Raw genomic sequence first — 17,044 nt, forward strand, 5'->3', positions numbered from 1 at the left:
GTATGAATCTATATGGTGATGTTAGGAGTTAAACAAACAAGAGTTAAGCGGTTCTACGAAGCATTAAACAATAAAACAAATACAGAATTTCCTCACAGGAGTTTCATATCAGACAGAAGAAAACAAGCCAGTACTGCTGCAGCCTGCCCTGCTTCAGGTCTGCTCCGTGGGGCTCTTTACCTGGGCTGTCTGAATGGCAACAGCTCGACCTCCTGCCTCCACCCCCTGCCAGCCAAACTCTTCAAGCTGTTTGAAAATGGAAAAAAAAGATGCATTCCTTAAGCTAAACTAGCCCTGAAAGGAGTAAGTGAAATCACCTTGAAGACCCAGTTTCCACAAACACATCGCAGTGGAGAATGATCACACCTTGTCTCCTGAATGTTTAATTCCGGTAAACAGCGCTCAACCAACTGCTGCAGCACATTAGGGATTAGTAATCAACTACCACAATTTAGACGTCTGGGTTGAACCCCTTTATAGTATTCATACGTTTAAAGAAATGATGAAGGTTCATGGTACATAGAGTCTATACCATTCATTTCTGAAAAGTATTACTTAAATAAAGTTTGATTAAGTTATACATTGAGGCATTGACAATCCCGAAAGGCAGCACAAAAAGGCCACTCATCCAAAGCTCTGGCTCAGTCCTGCACTAGTGGAAGACTCGGACCCAGTCCTGCACTAGTGGAAGACTCGGACCCAGTCCTGCACTAGTGGAAGACTCGGACCTAGTCCTGCACTAGTGGAAGACTCGGACCCAGTCCTGCACTAGTGGAAGACTCGGACCCAGTCCTGCACTAGTGGAAGATTCAGTCCTGCATTCGGACGTCCGGAGGTACAGCACCTGTTTCTTGTCGCTTCTCTTCTGTCCCTCAGCGAATCTCCGCCTCTCCTCCTCCAAGAAGCTCTTCTCATCTCCGCTGGTCTCTTCTCTCCACAGCATCTCCTGCACCTCTGGCCACTGGTACCCCACCTCTTTCTGCGCTCTCCTCTGTTGCTGTGGGTTAAACAGAACACCGACACGCTAGAGGAATGTGGGAGCAGTCTTTTCTCTACTACACTACCGATAATATTTTCTTCAGGAGCAAAACTAGTTTAGATGCACTTTATTGGGATCTACCCGATTGTATTTGGCATGGGCCTGGTGTGGGGCATGCTCTCCTGGTATACCCTGGGACCCTTGATTACCATGGAAAGCTGTAGTCTACTAGGAATCATTGTGGATTAATTCTACACAACAATGATGCACTTGTAATAACGATAGTGATAATGAGCCTATGACAAAGAGCAATCAGCAGTGTTCAACGAATTAAAAATAATAATACAAAATATATATTTTACCAAGGTGATTACCCTAGTGGCAGATGACAGATTCTGTTTCTTGATGTCCAATTTAGCACAGTTAGCGATTTGAAATGCCACATGACAGCGCATATCGCTGAAACCTTGCTGATGATAAAACGGTTGCGACAGAAAGAGGTGGAGGCAGCTGGACTCTCCGACAGGACGAGATGAGACAGCCAGGCATTGGGGCATAAACACAGCCAGCTCCTGTAGAACTACGGGGGCTGTAACCACAGCTACATCAGACAAGCACAATCGACAGAAAATACAAACACATCAAGCAGACAGGGAGGTCTGAGACCATTGAGAACGGAAGAGCCTCATCCTCACGTCGCTGAAAGCTGCTCTTGCTGTAATAGTGAAAATGCATCTGTCAGAGAGCAGCAGGCATGGCACCACACAACATTGTAATAAAGCAGTGGCTCTTACGTCTTCCAGCCTCTTCCTCTGCTCCTTCTGCTGCTCGATCCTCTTCTGCCGCTCGGCCAGCAGCAGCTTCTTGTACTTCTCCTGGTCCTTGAGCTGCTGCTGCAGGACCTGCTGCTGCCGCTGGGACTCGGAGCGGTTCTTATTCTCCTGCTGGAGCCGCAGGAACTCCCTCCGCAGCGTGGACTCCCCGGGCAGGTTCACGATGGAGCTGCATGCACACACGTACACACACACTGAGAACCCCGCAACACTGAATCTAGGTTATTCAATTAGTCAGGCTTTGTAGGCTGTTGCCATATGGTAAGTTTGAGTTCAGTCTTGCATGAAGCAAACAAGTGGTGCATAAGGTGGCAGAGGATACGGCTTGTTTATAATAGACTAGGAACAGAATGGTGTTTCTGTAGAAACAAACAAACAAACAAAAAAGCTATCGATATGTATGCAGAGCATTGAAACAAACAAACAAGCAAGCTATCGATATGTATGCAGAGTATTAAACGGTATTTTTGCACAGCAACAGTGCCGATCTGTTGGCTGAATGGAAGGGGAAGTTCAGTCCTAATTTTTAGTATATGAAAATGCCACTGGTCATCTCAAAACCGTTTGTTTCTTAAAGTCTCTAATATGTTTTGCAGTACAGCGCTGGTACATAAAGGCTCTATAGGTCTCTTATTGCAGTAACTATTGGAAGACAACTCCCACCTCTGCTCCAGGCCCCTTTTGAAATTGAACCCATGCAGTACCTTGGCTCTCCTTCGTCTTCGTTCATTTCCTCCTCTTCTTCCTCACTCCCGCTGTACTCATACTCTGTTTCCTCTGAGAAGAAGAAGAAGAAGAAGAAGAAGAAGAAGAAGAAGAAGAAGAAGAAGAAGAATTATAAGTGGTATGCAATAGAAGTAAATGTCTTAACAGGACAGGACATCCTTTAATGCAAGAACGAGGCATGGAAACAACACCTGAATCAGAGGAATTGCTGTCTGAACGAGGCATGGAAACAACACCTGAATCAGAGGAATTGCCGTCTGAACGAGGCATGGAAACAACACCTGAATCAGAGGAATTGCTGTCTGAACGAGGCATGGAAACACCTGAATCAGAGGAATTGCTGTCTGAACGACGCATGGAAACATTGTTCACAAAGGATTATGAACAACATCACTAAGAGGTTAGCAACATGGATGTGGACAGCAAGCTTTTCAAAGCATATCACAGACCTCTTCTATACAGGGTAGGAATATTAATGCAGCAGCTGAGGCAGCCAGCTCCATCTGTGCAATAGCTATGTCAGTGAAAAGTATTCCCTAACTCTCACTCAAACACAAGACAACTTCTTGCAACAAATACTAAGACAAAGTTTCCTCTAATTCAGGAGATTTTCCACTTTTAGCCATGGGATGCTATGTACATACTGTACACCCCACTTGCCCTGTTACAATGATGTACTGCAGTATGTACTTTAGCATTTCTCTAGGTGGCCGTCTCACTCGCTTGCCAATTGAACCCATAGCCACTGGGTGAAACCCACAAGTAATTGATGTGAACCCACTGGGCTCAGATGCTTTACAAATAAAAAAACATCATTGTGTGGTATGAGCAGGGCTCAGACGAGTCCTGTGGTGTACTTCTTATGGTGATTAGCCATGTCTAATTTCCATGCTCCTGGTAAATGTCATGTGATTTCAATCCTGCAGTTGTCATATCCCTCTCTTTAAGTCAAATTACTAACTTAACTCCAGCTCCTTCTGTAACACATCATTAAAGACCAAAATATACGGAGTACCACAAAGCTAAATATAGAGATTCAAAGAGACTGGAGGAGGATGCGGAGACACTTCATCAGCATACCCCAGTAAAAGCTCAAGGGCTTTGAAAGGGTGCAGAACAGCCATTTCTTTGCTTAAAAAAAAAAGTCTGATTAGAAAGCAGCGAGGTGCTCGGAAACAAAACAAAACAAAACAAAAACACACACACACACACACAAAAAAAAACCAAAGCAAAGAGAAAGCAACGAAGCGTTCGTCCATACCTTTGTCCCCCCTCTTCTTCCGGGTCCTGTCTAAGTGGTCCTTGAGCTGGGTGCAGAGCTGCTTCTCGTTCGCCATGTCCTTTATGAAGGCGTGCCTCAGCAGGATGTCCGTGGAGGGCCGCTGCAGGTAATTCTTCACCAGGCAGCTCTCCAAGAAGCTCACAAACTTCTTTGACCTGGGAAAAGAAAAACAGCAAAACATACAGTCAAACCGGCTGGTAAGCAGTGCTAAATGAATCCGTCCCCTTGTTAAGTGTAGGGCAGGGGAACGTTGTTTAAATAATAGAAGATTGCACCTGTGTGTGTGTGTTAAAGGTTTAATTAGCTTCAGTACCTTTTTCTGTGCACTGTTATCATTGCATATACTGAGGCTAAGTATAGTTAGGAATCCCCCTGACTTTTCTTGCTCTTCCTTTTCCTCATCCTCCTCTATGGTTTATTGGGTCATCATGAAAGTGTTGTAATGTGCAATGTATAATTGAATGATTACAGACCACAGTGACAGTACCAACAGTCTGAAATATAATGCCGAATTTGAAATTCCAGTATATAGTGAAGACATTCAAAACTGCCCACACTGAGTAAAAGCTTAATGCAAGTACAATGTGAATTTGGATTGGGGATGCTGTACGATATGAACTGCATTCCTGACCTCACAGGACTCATGTCATCAACAAAAGACAATGTCTATCTCTGGTATGCCTGATACACAGAAGGACGTTATTAATGTAATATACTGACATACCATTTCCTTGACTTCAGTTTAGGGGGCGGGTTCCTTGGAATTAGGAAAAGGGCTCTCATGGGGTGCATGTCACACAGAGCTGCAAGAGAAAACCAGACCGTGCTGTGATTAAATACACATGTATACACTGTGTACACACATTCCCAGATAATAACCTGGCTATGCTGTAACATCAAGCTGTTTCCTTGACAGGGAGCCCGTCCTAATGGTGGAGAGCTTCAGATTCCATATTAAGAACAAGACTGACAGTCAGTGACCACTAGTGGAGTGTATCTGTATTTCCTGTCCTCTGACATCAGTTAGTCAGCCTGGTAAAAGTTAGCAGCATACTAAACACAGGTATTCATTGCAGATGTATAGTATCCCTTTGGCATCACTAAATACAATGACGGGAAGCTGGAGCAGAAGGAGGCTTGTTTTAGGGTAAGGCGTATATTAAGATCCCCACTGTCTAGATAATTAAAGCAGGCTCCAGTGTGTGGCTATTCCAAATCAGTCATTTTGTTCCTGTAATATCGCAATTAAATATATATTCTCCCTCCGTGCATGTTTCAGCCTTGCAGCCGAGTTTTAAATTGAAACTGAATGACTCCGGCTTGGGGATCTCCTCTGGGAGCTGCATGACATCATTAGGCTTGGCATATTTAACAGTCATGAGTTTTTCATTTCCTCTCTTGCTAGACTCTTCTTGTAAAGACTTTCCAGATAATAGTAAAGAACCCATGATGCAAAGCATCAGGAGACAGAGAGCTGGAGCTGGAGATTGGGTTTGCTGCACATGCAAACGCTTTTTAAACAGAAAGGGCTTGTTCACGGTTAGCAGAGCTCGGTACAGAACGCAGAACAAAAAATATTTCAATGATCTTGACAGCAGCCGATCCAAACGGCAACACTGCAAAACCTGCCAACATGCTCCTCTTCCCAGCGCATCCGTCTTCAGTGTAATAAGGTGGGCCTGTAGCAGTCATTTGGTTTGTCAAAACCATGAAGAAAATATATCCAAATACAACAAGTCCAACACCCTAATGTCCCCCCCACTCCCCCCAGTGATGAAGACGTGCGTGCAGTGCAGGGTTCAGACGAGGTTAACGCTGAGAGACAATGCACTGTACTATTCTTTGTTCTCTCAACAGTAATGCTGGTAACGCTGGCAGTGAGAGGCTGCAGCTCCGATGCACACCCTGGTTTAATGAATCCCTCAATCAGTACTTACGAGGGGCTCCTTCTGCCATTTCTAGGGCAGTGATTCCTAAGGACCACAGATCACTCTAAACAAAACAAAGCAGAGAAGAATGATCAATTATATTGTCATTAGTGCACTGAATTCAGAAAGGAAAAATGCACACAATAAAGACACCATAGAGAAATAATGAAACAACTTGTGCATTTGTTTCGGTGCTTGGAAGTAGTACTCGGTTGTTTTTTTTTAAATTGTAGTTGTAATTTTCACATATAAATATTTCTAACTGTAAAAGCCCTGCTGCCACCCCACATCTCTGCCCTACTTGCCCTGTAATCGTAAGTGGAGTCTGGATTCTCGTCACAAGCGATGACCTCGGGAGCCATCCAATAGGGCGTCCCGATGAACGTGTTCCTCCGGCTGATGGTCCGGTCCAGCTGGGCGCTGACACCAAAGTCAACTGGGGAGGTTAAAGAGACAGCAGCAGTGAGCAGTGCGTTTACCACGGGGCCTGTGAGAAGGACTGCAGGCAATAAACCAGCTGTCATTTCACACTGGACTGAAAATCCACAGTCATCGAGATGTGTCACATCTGCATGCTCTACACTGACTCTGGATTAGACTACTATAGCATGGAAGTGGTTTCTAAATAGCACAGGGGAATGGCAACGGCTAATAATGCAACCGTTTCTCTTCTGAGAACTTGCTTTATTTTGAGTGGCACCGATACCTTGTAATTTGTACATGGTTACATTTCCCTAGTTCATGTTTTATAGACGGTCTGTTAACATGTCATTGAACTTGTGTAATTGCCTTATCAAATAAAGCTTTGCTGGATAAGTCATTTGTGAATATACAGTAGTACTGCATTGCAAAGCCAGACGCAGCGTGCGTCACTCCAGGTGGAAGCTGGTTTGCTGGTGCCAGTGACTCACCCAGTTTCACCTCTGCGTTCTCAGTGAGCAGCACGTTCTGCCCCTTGATATCTCGATGGATCACGTGGTGGGAATGGAGATGCGACAAGCCCTGTTCGGAGATTCAAACTGGTTACACAACAATTCCACACTGAGCTACACAGCAACAACACAGCACCCGAGTCCCACTCACACAGTGCAGCTCCCCAGGTCCAAGCAGGAATGACTCGTGTATGTCTTGAATCACAAACTGCTTCTGTTATCACTGATCCACCAAGAACCACCAAGGGCTCTATGCAACTGGAATTACCCATTTACTTACAGGGATCACCGTCGTAGAGTGTGAATTTCACAGTCTAAATTCATGCATTGTTATACCATGTACTGGTATTGTAGAAATGCTGGTTTAACACCAGCTAGAGGCCGACATGCCACTTACTGCACTGAGCACAGCCAAACCAGCTGTGTGTGTTATGAGATGCTGGTTGGTCACAGGGTTGTAAAGCAAGTGGGGATTCAGAGAACACTGTGCTGTTATTCAGAAGACGCCCTGGTGTCAACACTAGGATAGGGAAGTTAGACTCACCTTCATGACCTCCCGGCAGATATAGGCAATCCAGTCCTCCTTCAGGCAGTTCCCTTTCGTCTTCTTAACCAAATCCGTGACCGAGCCAGCGCCACAGTATTCCATTACCAGCTACCGAAAACCAACAACGGCAATATTACAGGAGGTCACAGGGGATAGACTTCACGGATCAAAACATCAAGAATAAGTTAAACTGCAGTACATCGCTTCTCATTACTTATTCATTACCTCCTTCAATGGCTCCGCCAGTCTGTTCTTAATTAAGTCTGCTTGCTTTAGCAAATTGGGTCTAGTTAGCATGTTTCAATTATAAAGCCCTCTCTTAATTATATTAGGAAACTAGCTATGCAAGCTTCAAAAGTTACCATCAAAATGTTTTCCGGGTTAATGGGAGAACAATGTCTGTAATAAGGCACCTCATTTACATAAGGTGATTAGAACATCAATTAACTTGTTTGTACAGTGTGACAAAACCCAGTTGCAGTGGTCTCCGCCAGCTTTTAATAAATCAAAGATCGGCAGGAATTATAATTAAGATTAATTCCCAACACTACAGAATTAGGATGAATTTGCACAAAAAGTTTAAAAAATATTTAATGAAATTAATTTACAGATGCAAATTAGGTGTGGTTAGTCCATGCGTTTGCAGAGAGCCATTCTCACGGAGGTCTGCAATGAACAGACCGGTGAGTTCTCAATTAGCAGCAAAGCTTCTCTGCTGAGCTGCATGCTCTCTGAATTATGAGGACACTATTATCTTCATCTAGCTGTGAAGTTAAATGTGATATATCTCTTAATTACAAAACAACTAAACTCATCTAAATTCACAGGATCAAACACAAATCTGACAACACTGTAATGTTTCACCCTCTAAAGTTATGCAAATGATCTAATTAAAGCACTTGAGTTTACTAACACATTCGGAATGATGTATGAGCCGAGCCTCATAGCGACTGGGCGAAACCGTCCCGGAGATGTGTACAGTGTCGGATTACGTTACGCCTGCCCTAATATTTTTCTAGATTTACAAGAAACAGAACCTCTGTTGCATTGCATGCTAGCACACAGTGTGTTGCCTGATCAGAAGACAGTTGTTGAAAAGTTTCTTGAATGCTCAGGGAGCTGTTCTCAGATGTTGAGGGGACCGTGGCTGGAGCTGGCTCCAGTGGCAGAGCCAGTGGCTCTTTATCGCTCTGTAACCCTGGCCTGGTCGTCACTTACCCAGAGATGGTCATCCTGACCCACAGTACTCTTCTTGATGAACGCACCGTAATACGTGGCGATGTTTCTGTGATGGGAGTACTTCTTTAGCATGTTGATTTCTAGTTTAATTTCCTCCTCCTCGTCCTGTGAAAAAAGGGGCGATGGTTAAGCAAGGAGAGTGAACAGGAGGCAGAAAGACAATCGAGACACTTATGCATTATAAAATGTGCATGCTAAAACTACTAAATGAAAGGTGTTGGTTCTGAAATGCGTGGGTTCAAGAACTGCAGAGCAGTCGGTGACACAATAGGAGTCCCCACTCCGTTCCCTGCAGGTCGATCCTGTACAGGATTTTGTTTGGCTTTGCTTTCCCGTGCACATTAAAAGACAGCAACCTCTTGCCTTGTATAATACTCTCTGCACATCAGATAAAAACGCCCTGCCGAAGGTTGGGGTCCACCAGACCCTGATACCCACAGGAGGGGTAAGATGTGTTAACAGGCCGTTTCCATGGCAGCGGCAAGCCTTGGCCGTGTGGATAAGACCTGTGAAAGCCACAGCTCAAGTCTCAGGATTTCAAATCTCTCTCTGGCTCTCTGTAACCTGAGACTTCTCCCCCTTCCTGTCTCGAAACCACATCCTGCTTCCTTGCTTTACTAGCTTACTATGTGGAGAGACTACGAACACACGCTCTGCACATGTAGCACAGTGGATGCAGTGGAAACAGAGGGGATTTATAAGACCAGCACAACTACAACTGAAATCTAACAGCTGATCGTATACAGGGCCCTGCACAGCACAGCAGTGTGATATTGGAAGCGCTTGCCATGAGCACAGCAACCAGTGCACAGCTTTACAGACAGTCCTCATAATGAACAATAAATAAATAAATAAATAAATAAATAAATAAATAAATACTGTATTCCCAATTGCAATCCAAACAGTCTATAGGAGGCTGAGAGAGTGACAGACAAACAGACAGACAGATGGGCAGGAAGGGAGACAGGCAGGCAGGCAGGAAGGGAGACAGGCAGGCAGGGAGGCAGGCAGGCAGGGGGGCAGGCAGACAGGCAGACAGGGAGACAGGCAGGCAGGCAGGCAGACAGGCAGGGAGACAGGCAGACAGAATCAGTCAACATTTTGACTGAGGATCCTAAAAGTAATTCCTTAGACTCCAACATTTGACCTCAGTATGCCTTTTTTACTAGTTTGGGGTGTGAATATGGAAACCATTTTGATGACTATATATTGCAACTCAATGTCATTCATTACAAGGCAATCAACTTCACTTCAGCTGTACAGGTAGTAGCGTGTCCACAAGGGTTGTTAAAAGCTGATATCCAAGTGAGAACAATGATTTCCAAAGACGAAGAGGTTAAATGTTACGACTGAGGCTTTGGAATAAGGACCTGGAACTTTTTTTTTCTCTTGAAAAAGACAAAGTAAAACTGAACAAGTTTTTCGTTTTTTGTGGTGCAGCCCAGACTTTGCACTTTGACCAAACAGTGTTGAATGACACCAGCATCCTTCACTGCGTGGCCTTAGTTCTTTCTCCCACAGAGAGAGTGTGACCCTGAGGGTTGAGTGCGCTAATTGCTATCTCACTTAGGGCACTGCGCGTGGCTGCCTGTCACCAACAGGAAACCAAACACACAACTGTGGGGACTTCCTGACAATAATACGGCTTTCATTACTTTTGTGTAGAATTGCTTAAATACATTTACAGTAAAATCACAAGCAGATTTTACAGAACACCGTAATCGATTGCACTGACAGTCACAGGGGGGATGTGTCAACTCCGCCCATGACAAGTTTCCATTCAAAGGTATTCTGAAGCTGTTCATTTCTAGTTTTGTAAAGGGTGTTTTTTCCCTCTTGCGAAAGAAGTGATTTCCTATAAATAAATGAGTAAACTAAAGCAATTAAAAAAATTAGGAAACGAAACAATTACATAAGCAAAATGATTTTATTATTCCTACTGAATCTAAAAAACAATCTTGTTGAAACAGTTAAAAAAATCACACACACACACGGACACACACACACACGGACACACACACACACGGACACACACACACAGCCCTTAATCTTTCAATTGGAATAACCCTAGAGATAATGAAGAACACATTCCTCTGTGACGGTGGGGGCTGCTTGTAAACAAGGCGATATTCTCATTCCCGTTTCCCATCCAGTGAGAGTCTGGACCGGCTCTGAGGGGAAGTGTCCGGGCACAGCAGGAGCAGGAAACCTCTGAATGCTATCTCACAGGGCAGACAGAATACAAGATAGGCAGGAAAAGGAAAGAGGCGCTGCTGTACATGGTCAGAGACGCAGAGAGAGGGAGGCGTGGGTTTGGCCAGATTCACTCCGAGCTGCAGCATTGTTACTTTTGTTCGTATGCACAGAGGGGAAAAGCGTAGCCTTTTACTCCAAATTGCTGTAATAGCACCATTTAAAACATCCTTTCTGTTTCAATGTGTACAGACTGAGACTTCTTAACCCTGCGATGGCTTTCTATTGAACAGGTAACTCAAAACTGGGAGACAGGCGGCTCACACTGGCCAGGAACAGGGCTGTGAAGAGAGCAGCTTCAGAGAAGGAAATCCGTGTCACACACTGTCACTTGTGTCGGATGACACTGTAGGAGAATGTTGTGTACAGGGTGCTCTGCTAAACAGTCTTTGATTGAAAGACCACATTGCTGTACTTCTAGGTATCCTGAAAAAAAGAGGACGGGATCCAATACAAATAGATGCAAATCCAGAGTTACATGCACGGGCAGTGCCTTTGTAGTAATCAGCAATCATCACACAGTATGAAATGAACAGGCTCACCTCTGTAACGTCCATGACCTTGATGGCAGCCAGCTGTCCGGTCTTGACGTGCCTCCCCTGTCAAGAGAAGAACAATCAACACTGTCACACTCCTGGGGGCCCACTTCACAAAACACTGCTAGCACTTAACAGGCTGTTTGGAAAAACAACAGTTCAAGATCACATGATCACATTTCACAGAAATCCACTCAGCAAGTCTACCTGATTAAAGGATAAATGCATTATTTTCTTATTTTTTTTCTCTTTATTTGTGGAAGTGAACTGGATTTAACAGACTGCTACCAAGAACTGCTTTGTGAAACTAGCTCCTGCATTCTAGAGCAGTCTGGTTTAAAGTGCAGCGTCCAACAGGAATAGAGCTAGCTATAGATAGAGAATGTGTGCTCTCCCTTGATCTCACACTCAAATCAGCATGAAGAGCTCTGCAGCTGAAGTTTTTAGTGCAGGGTCTGTGATAAATGAGCACACCAGCCTTTGCCCGGTGCAACAGTAAATGTACGGCGGTGCAACAGTAAATGTACTGCTGAGCTAACAGCATACCTGAGTGCTTCGGGTGCGAGCCTGCAGCTCATAGGACTGTATTTATAAAGCATTAGAAAGCAAGACCTGAAAGCCCACCGCATGAAATGCATTGGAAGATAACACATTTTGAATTATAAAAAGCACGATATTTTCATGCTTGCATGCTTCTGTAACACTGAAAAGAAGGGATGCAATTAACAGGATCTGCCAGCACCAACATTTTTTTTTTATGACAGGAAATGAAACACAAACAAGCAACCATACAACCCAAATAGTAACAGAATATAACACACTGCGCTTTCCCAGCATACCTTAACATGCAAGACCTTTACATGACATCAAAGCTACCATAATTAAACCACACTCTAAACATCAACCCTCACTGTCCAGGGCGGATCCCTGCAGCTGACTTTAACACCTTCCTACCCACAAGCAGCTCCGACCAAAACAGGAAGAACCACCTAAGATCTAAGCCTGCAAATCTTTTTTTTATTTTTTTATCTTGTTTTCTCATCAGATCTTTTTTGTTTTTTTTGTACTTAATTCATTTTGAACTTTCCATAGCCGGTGTGTTTTAAAAAGATATATTTACCTGTGACCTTTTATAGTAAAATGTATCTTTAAACTGATATACTATATCTGCTATCCTTGGCTATACAGAACACAGAAGCAGAAGCAGAAGCAGAGGCAGCAGATCTGGGATACAGGAAGTGATGCATTTCTTTAATGCAAGGGACAGGATTTCATTAAGACCTGGGTATCAGCTCTCCGCAGGGGGACAGTGGGGGGACAGAGGGAGCCCTGTGGAAACCAAGGAAGCCAAGCAAGCTGGAGTGTAGAGAGCCAGGCCATGGCGGGTCAAGCAGACTGCTGCCTAGCTACACAGGCCACAGCTCCACAGCTGTCAGCCTGAAGAGATAATCACCACCCAAACTAATACAGTACGTTTCACAATCATACACTTATTTTTAACCAGCAGGGGAAATCTAGTACTTGCAAGTCTAAGTCTCTCTTAATATCTCACTTGACATCTGTTAGGAAGTGACTCACAGCAGTGTCTGTGTAGGAGTAATGTAGTCACCTACAGTATTCAGCACCCTGCCTTCCTCCACACCTTCACCACAAGCATCCCGGCTGTATGTACCACCTTGTTCCCAGTGCTCTTTCTGTACAATACAGAGGTCGCCATGGCAAGCTGTAAAAATGTCTTGTGACAAGTACAGCACTGGACTGGCTACCACTGCACCACTGGCTAATGTGAAAACCGACAAGATTAACACCACTACTTATTGCGAAGTCTTTTCCTCTCATTAACACTTTAGTAGAAAGATGCAGCACGTAGGTCCCGGGACTTGGGGGAGGATGACCAGAGGTTGTTTTAGTTCAGTTGGTGGGAAATCAAAGCAGTTGTGGTTTGAAATAAACAAGCACACTAGTTTTTAGTCACAGAAGCCCCATTCGTTTACACACTCTTGCTAAGTCCACCTAGGGTCTTGGAATAATGGGATCAAAGGGTCCGTCTGACGGGTTTTTGGCCAACACAAGGGCAACATAAACAATTTACCGTTGATGAATGCTAGAGTTTGGTTGCCAGCAAAAACCTTGTTGCGTTAAAGAAAAAAAAGAAACAACAACATTTAAAGTCCTGTTTCCTTCTATTGTCAAAGTGGGAAAGCTTACTGAAAAGAGAAGAAAACAGTTTAGACTACAGCGAAGTGGATCACAGCTCTGTCTGGGAGAAGGACTTGCACTTTTCAAGGCTGCATTCTCTCCAGTAGATTGTTTTGTTTTAACTGTTAAACTATGGGACAGATAACATACAAACAGAGGAGGATTCGGGATACACCACACCTGGGTTAGAAAAGCATGCCAAAACTGGGAGGCTTGGAAGCATGTGGGGAGGTGTAACTGCGTGTGTGTGAGTGTGAGTGTGAGTGTGAGTGTGTGTGTGTGAGTGTGTGTGTGTGAGTGTGAGTGTGAGTGTGTGTGTCTGGGAGTGAGTGAGTATAACTGTGTGTGTGAGTGTGAGTGTTTTAGCATGTCTATTAGATCACTATACCTCTTCTCCAGAAGCACATCATATATATAGATTTTTTATTGTAAAATATTTATCGCTTTTTTATCACCCTTGTGTGAATCAGTCATACTTCCCTGTTTGCTCAGTTTTCGAATGTGTGTATGTTCACTATCGGTGTTGGTTAACCTTTTACAATGCAGCTCACGATAACATCTCAGTGATGGATGGACAACTGTGGTGTCCACGTTGGGTAAAGTCTTCACAACACCGGCAGAAACGAGACTGAGGCTGCGATGTGTGAGCAATTCGCAAAAACAAGTTGAAAACCACAATAAAAAGACATGAAAGAGGTTGATTAAAAACAAAACGCAGGCCTGTTATCTGCCCAGCGATCAGAGAAGTGCCTCCGATTAATAATAGCGATACAAACACAGTGGATTTATCTGACAGTCGTAAACATTCAAACCCACACCACACCCTTCAGCTCTTTCAGTTTCACAGCTGTGCCAGATATTTAAAAACAAACACACAATTCCTTCTCTGGTTGTAGAGTATAATTCCAAAAAACTACACTGCTGTACAAAAACACTATCATTTACTATAGTATACTGCAGTATATTATCATTTACTATGGTATGCTGCAGTATATTATCATTTACTATAGTATACTGCAATGTATTCTCATTTACCATAGTATACTACAGTATATTGATGGCTATTATACTGTTTTTGGACAGCACTGCAGTATTTTTGATCCAGGAGTAAAGCTGAATTAACATGCAGATTGATACAGCTCTTATGGATGAAGTTCTAGTGCTTGTTGTGATCTAGGTGGGCTATAGCATATCATTGTCTGTTTGAATGCTCTGAATGACAGTGGATCACTCTAAAGTTTCAGAACCTGCTCTTGCACAGAACTCATTCCAATGCTCTGTTATTGTCTTTGGTGATAGTAATAGGAGGGTTATCTGAGGGGTAAACTCCTGTGGGACTCATTTAGAGTCAGCAGTGTTTCAATCCTCCAGTGCTGACTCCCCATTGCTGTTATTGAGATTTCACTGCTCCAGAGACCTGCCGGCAAATAAAAAAAGAAAAGACAAGAAAAAGGGGACTGGACAAGAAATTCCCTGAAATAGAGGGAGGAAAACGAGGAAATCCCTGACGGACCGAAATATCCTTGGCAACGGCTTCCCCTCTGTCACCGCCCCCTCCTCTCCCCACTCAGCAGGTTCAAAGGTTAGCACTTCCTTCCACAGTCCCCAGTAGCTGTGCCTGGGAGAACGCCGCCTTCCTCTTCAAAGTTGTTGGAAAGCATACATTTCAGCACTGGAAGACTGTGAGAACACAATGACTTATTTCTCATGACTTGTGATATACTGGACTATGAGCAGAGCACCAGGAAGTGTGTGCAAGAGTCAGTTTCCTTTCTTAGGCCGTTTGCTAACCTGTACAATTCCTGATACATCGTTAACGCAGTACAATCAGCTGCTGAGTTCTGATAAACGACGACTGGAAAGAAAAGGCTTGGGATATTACAGCAGCTCAGGTATTGTACAAGGAAATCAATGTTGCATGATGCCCACGGCTAGTATATAACCCTGTACCATGGTATCACATACAGCAACACAAGAGATCCCACTGCAAGGGAAACCTTCACATCTGTACTCGCAATAACACATTTACTTAATCATGCTCACAAGGTTAAGGGAACTTGTATGAAGAAAGCACACACAAATGGTTATATAGCTGGTTGAGCTACTTGCATAGATCTTACCTGCCATGTACTTCCGTTCGATATGTACTGTCTCACATGGGCAGCTTTGAAGGAAACGCAGGGTATTCATTACAAAATAAAACAGGTATCTGGTACTATACGTACTTACAATAAGCTCTCCCCTTACTTACAGGCACTTGTATCTCTTTCACTTCCTAGACCATTCAACTCAGCGGTTTTCAGGGTCACAGCATGTCACTGGCTGCACAGCATGCCAGTCATTAGGGTAAGCAGCTGGTTGGTTAATGAGAGGAAGGGGTGGGGTCAGTTTCACCTCACTACAGGTAAAACAGGGTTGGATTTAACCCAGTATAGTACCAGAAAAGAAAATGAAAATACGTGCTTGATGTAATATGTGTCTGTGTCAAAAATCCAAATTTCAAACCTGTTTAGTGAAGTACACAGAAAGACTGCTGGAATTATTCTGTTAGCTCTAACACTTGAGTGTTGTTTCTGAAAACGGCCATTGGACAAGCTCATTTGGTTACTGGGAAAGAAGTGGGGGTGCTGGGATCCTGTCCTCGGTTCAGCTGCAAACCCTGAAACACTTCAGTAGAATTAGACCTGCATACCCTGTAAATCATCAGGGACTGCCTGAAGATAAGCACAACCTTTATTGTCTGAGATTCACATGACTATTGCAGAGCCTGGTCATAAGCAGAGCCGAACAAACAGACTCATTCTACAAAAGACTGTAAAGAATTCTAGCTCTGAGACACTCACTTACTTAACGCACCCTGTCTCCTTTCAGGGAACCCCGAGACACTCCAGCAATCTACTCGAACAGAGCAACGGAACTGGCTGGGAGTGAACGCTCCAGGCAACTAAATGTTTATCACATGCCTCTTACTAACAATCCACTCATTTTCTGAGCAAGCAATAGCAGCTTGTGCTTCCTGATTTCATGCATGTTGCAGCAAACCTCCCTCCTGACTCCTGAGTTAACACTTCAGACCCTTTCTAGTCTTTTCTTCTTTTTCTTTCTAAAGAAACGCCATGAAAGAAGCACACTTCTTAGAGACACAGAACACAGCCCTGCTGAAGTCCTGGCTGCAACGTCTTCTAGACACACTTCTTCATGCATTGCATGCAAAAGTCAAATGGCTGCACCCATTTGCATTTAAGCCACAATTACAACTTCCAGTAAGCCCTCAGATTAATCTGGAATTTATTTTCGTCCCTGAAACTATTAAATGAGGAACAAGAAATCAACGAGACAGTCAAACCATAAGAAATGGCTACAGAAATCAAAACAAGATAACCACTAAAGTAAGATTTCAGTTTGTCACTTCAAACCACTAAAAGGGCTGTTCAGCAGTACCTGACATGCAGAAACCGCAAAGTGTCAGTTCAAACACTTTAACTGTGGGAGTTTAAACATCCTTTAAAAATCGAATTAAGCATCAATGATTTAAATCGCTGGTTTAAATCCTGCAGTCCTTTCACGCCTTGGCGAAAACCAAAATAACT

The 17,044-nt window shown here is 43.8% G+C and overlaps 1 protein-coding gene across 5 annotated transcripts in view; it reads right to left on the bottom strand.

Moving 5' to 3' along the window:
• Positions 1-17,044, bottom strand: part of LOC131701672 (mitogen-activated protein kinase kinase kinase kinase 4-like) — a 39,113-nt gene that overhangs the window by 15,908 nt on the left and 6,161 nt on the right. For all 5 annotated transcript variants that reach the window (XM_059000996.1, XM_059000995.1, XM_059000999.1 and 2 more), the window contains exons 3-14: positions 11,262-11,318; positions 8,446-8,571; positions 7,225-7,335; positions 6,660-6,750; positions 6,054-6,184; positions 5,758-5,812; positions 4,545-4,623; positions 3,800-3,975; positions 2,517-2,589; positions 1,774-1,981; positions 845-997; positions 181-246 (exon numbers count right to left, since the gene is read on the bottom strand). In XM_059000996.1, coding sequence (XP_058856979.1) covers positions 181-246; positions 845-997; positions 1,774-1,981; positions 2,517-2,589; positions 3,800-3,975; positions 4,545-4,623; positions 5,758-5,812; positions 6,054-6,184; positions 6,660-6,750; positions 7,225-7,335; positions 8,446-8,571; positions 11,262-11,318 — 1,326 coding nt within the window. The remainder of the gene's footprint in view (positions 1-180; positions 247-844; positions 998-1,773; positions 1,982-2,516; positions 2,590-3,799; positions 3,976-4,544; positions 4,624-5,757; positions 5,813-6,053; positions 6,185-6,659; positions 6,751-7,224; positions 7,336-8,445; positions 8,572-11,261; positions 11,319-17,044) is intronic.

This window comes from Acipenser ruthenus, chromosome 26, assembly GCF_902713425.1.
Source record: "Acipenser ruthenus chromosome 26, fAciRut3.2 maternal haplotype, whole genome shotgun sequence".
Lineage (NCBI taxonomy): Eukaryota > Metazoa > Chordata > Actinopteri > Acipenseriformes > Acipenseridae > Acipenser > Acipenser ruthenus.